General features: G+C 72.4%; 1 protein-coding gene across 1 annotated transcript in view; it reads left to right on the forward strand.

The window, feature by feature from the left end:
• Window positions 1-18: 18 nt before the first annotated feature.
• LOC125488195 (BUD13 homolog) overlaps window positions 19-304 on the forward strand; it is a 2,755-nt gene continuing 2,469 nt past the window's right edge. Inside the window, exon 1 of the mRNA XM_048621119.1 lies at window positions 19-291. Within this exon, the coding sequence (XP_048477076.1) occupies window positions 212-291 (80 nt within the window). The 5' untranslated portion in view covers window positions 19-211. The remainder of the gene's footprint in view (window positions 292-304) is intronic.

The following is a 304-nucleotide window of genomic DNA, read 5'->3' on the forward strand; positions in this document are numbered from 1 at the left end:
CTGTGGGGGGGTGGTGACCCTCCTGTCAGCGGGACATCGGCCTGACGCACCAAGATGGCGGCGAGAGGCGGGCGGGCTTCCCGCCGGGGGCCGGGCCGTTCGAGCGGGGCCGGAGAGTGAGGACAGCTCGGGGCCGGCGGAACCAGCGGCAGCAGAGTCCGGGGAAGGAGCAGGGGAGGAGCCGGGCCGTTAGCGCGGGGCCCGGGGGGCCATGGCCGGCCTGAGTAAGGAGGAATATCTGAAGCGGTACCTGAGCGGCTCGGAGCCGGGCCCCAAGCGGACCAGGAGAAGGCGGAAAGTGAAG

This window comes from Rhincodon typus, unplaced genomic scaffold, assembly GCF_021869965.1.
Source record: "Rhincodon typus isolate 14 unplaced genomic scaffold, sRhiTyp1.1 hic_rhity00000058, whole genome shotgun sequence".
NCBI classification, from domain to species: Eukaryota; Metazoa; Chordata; class Chondrichthyes; order Orectolobiformes; family Rhincodontidae; genus Rhincodon; species Rhincodon typus.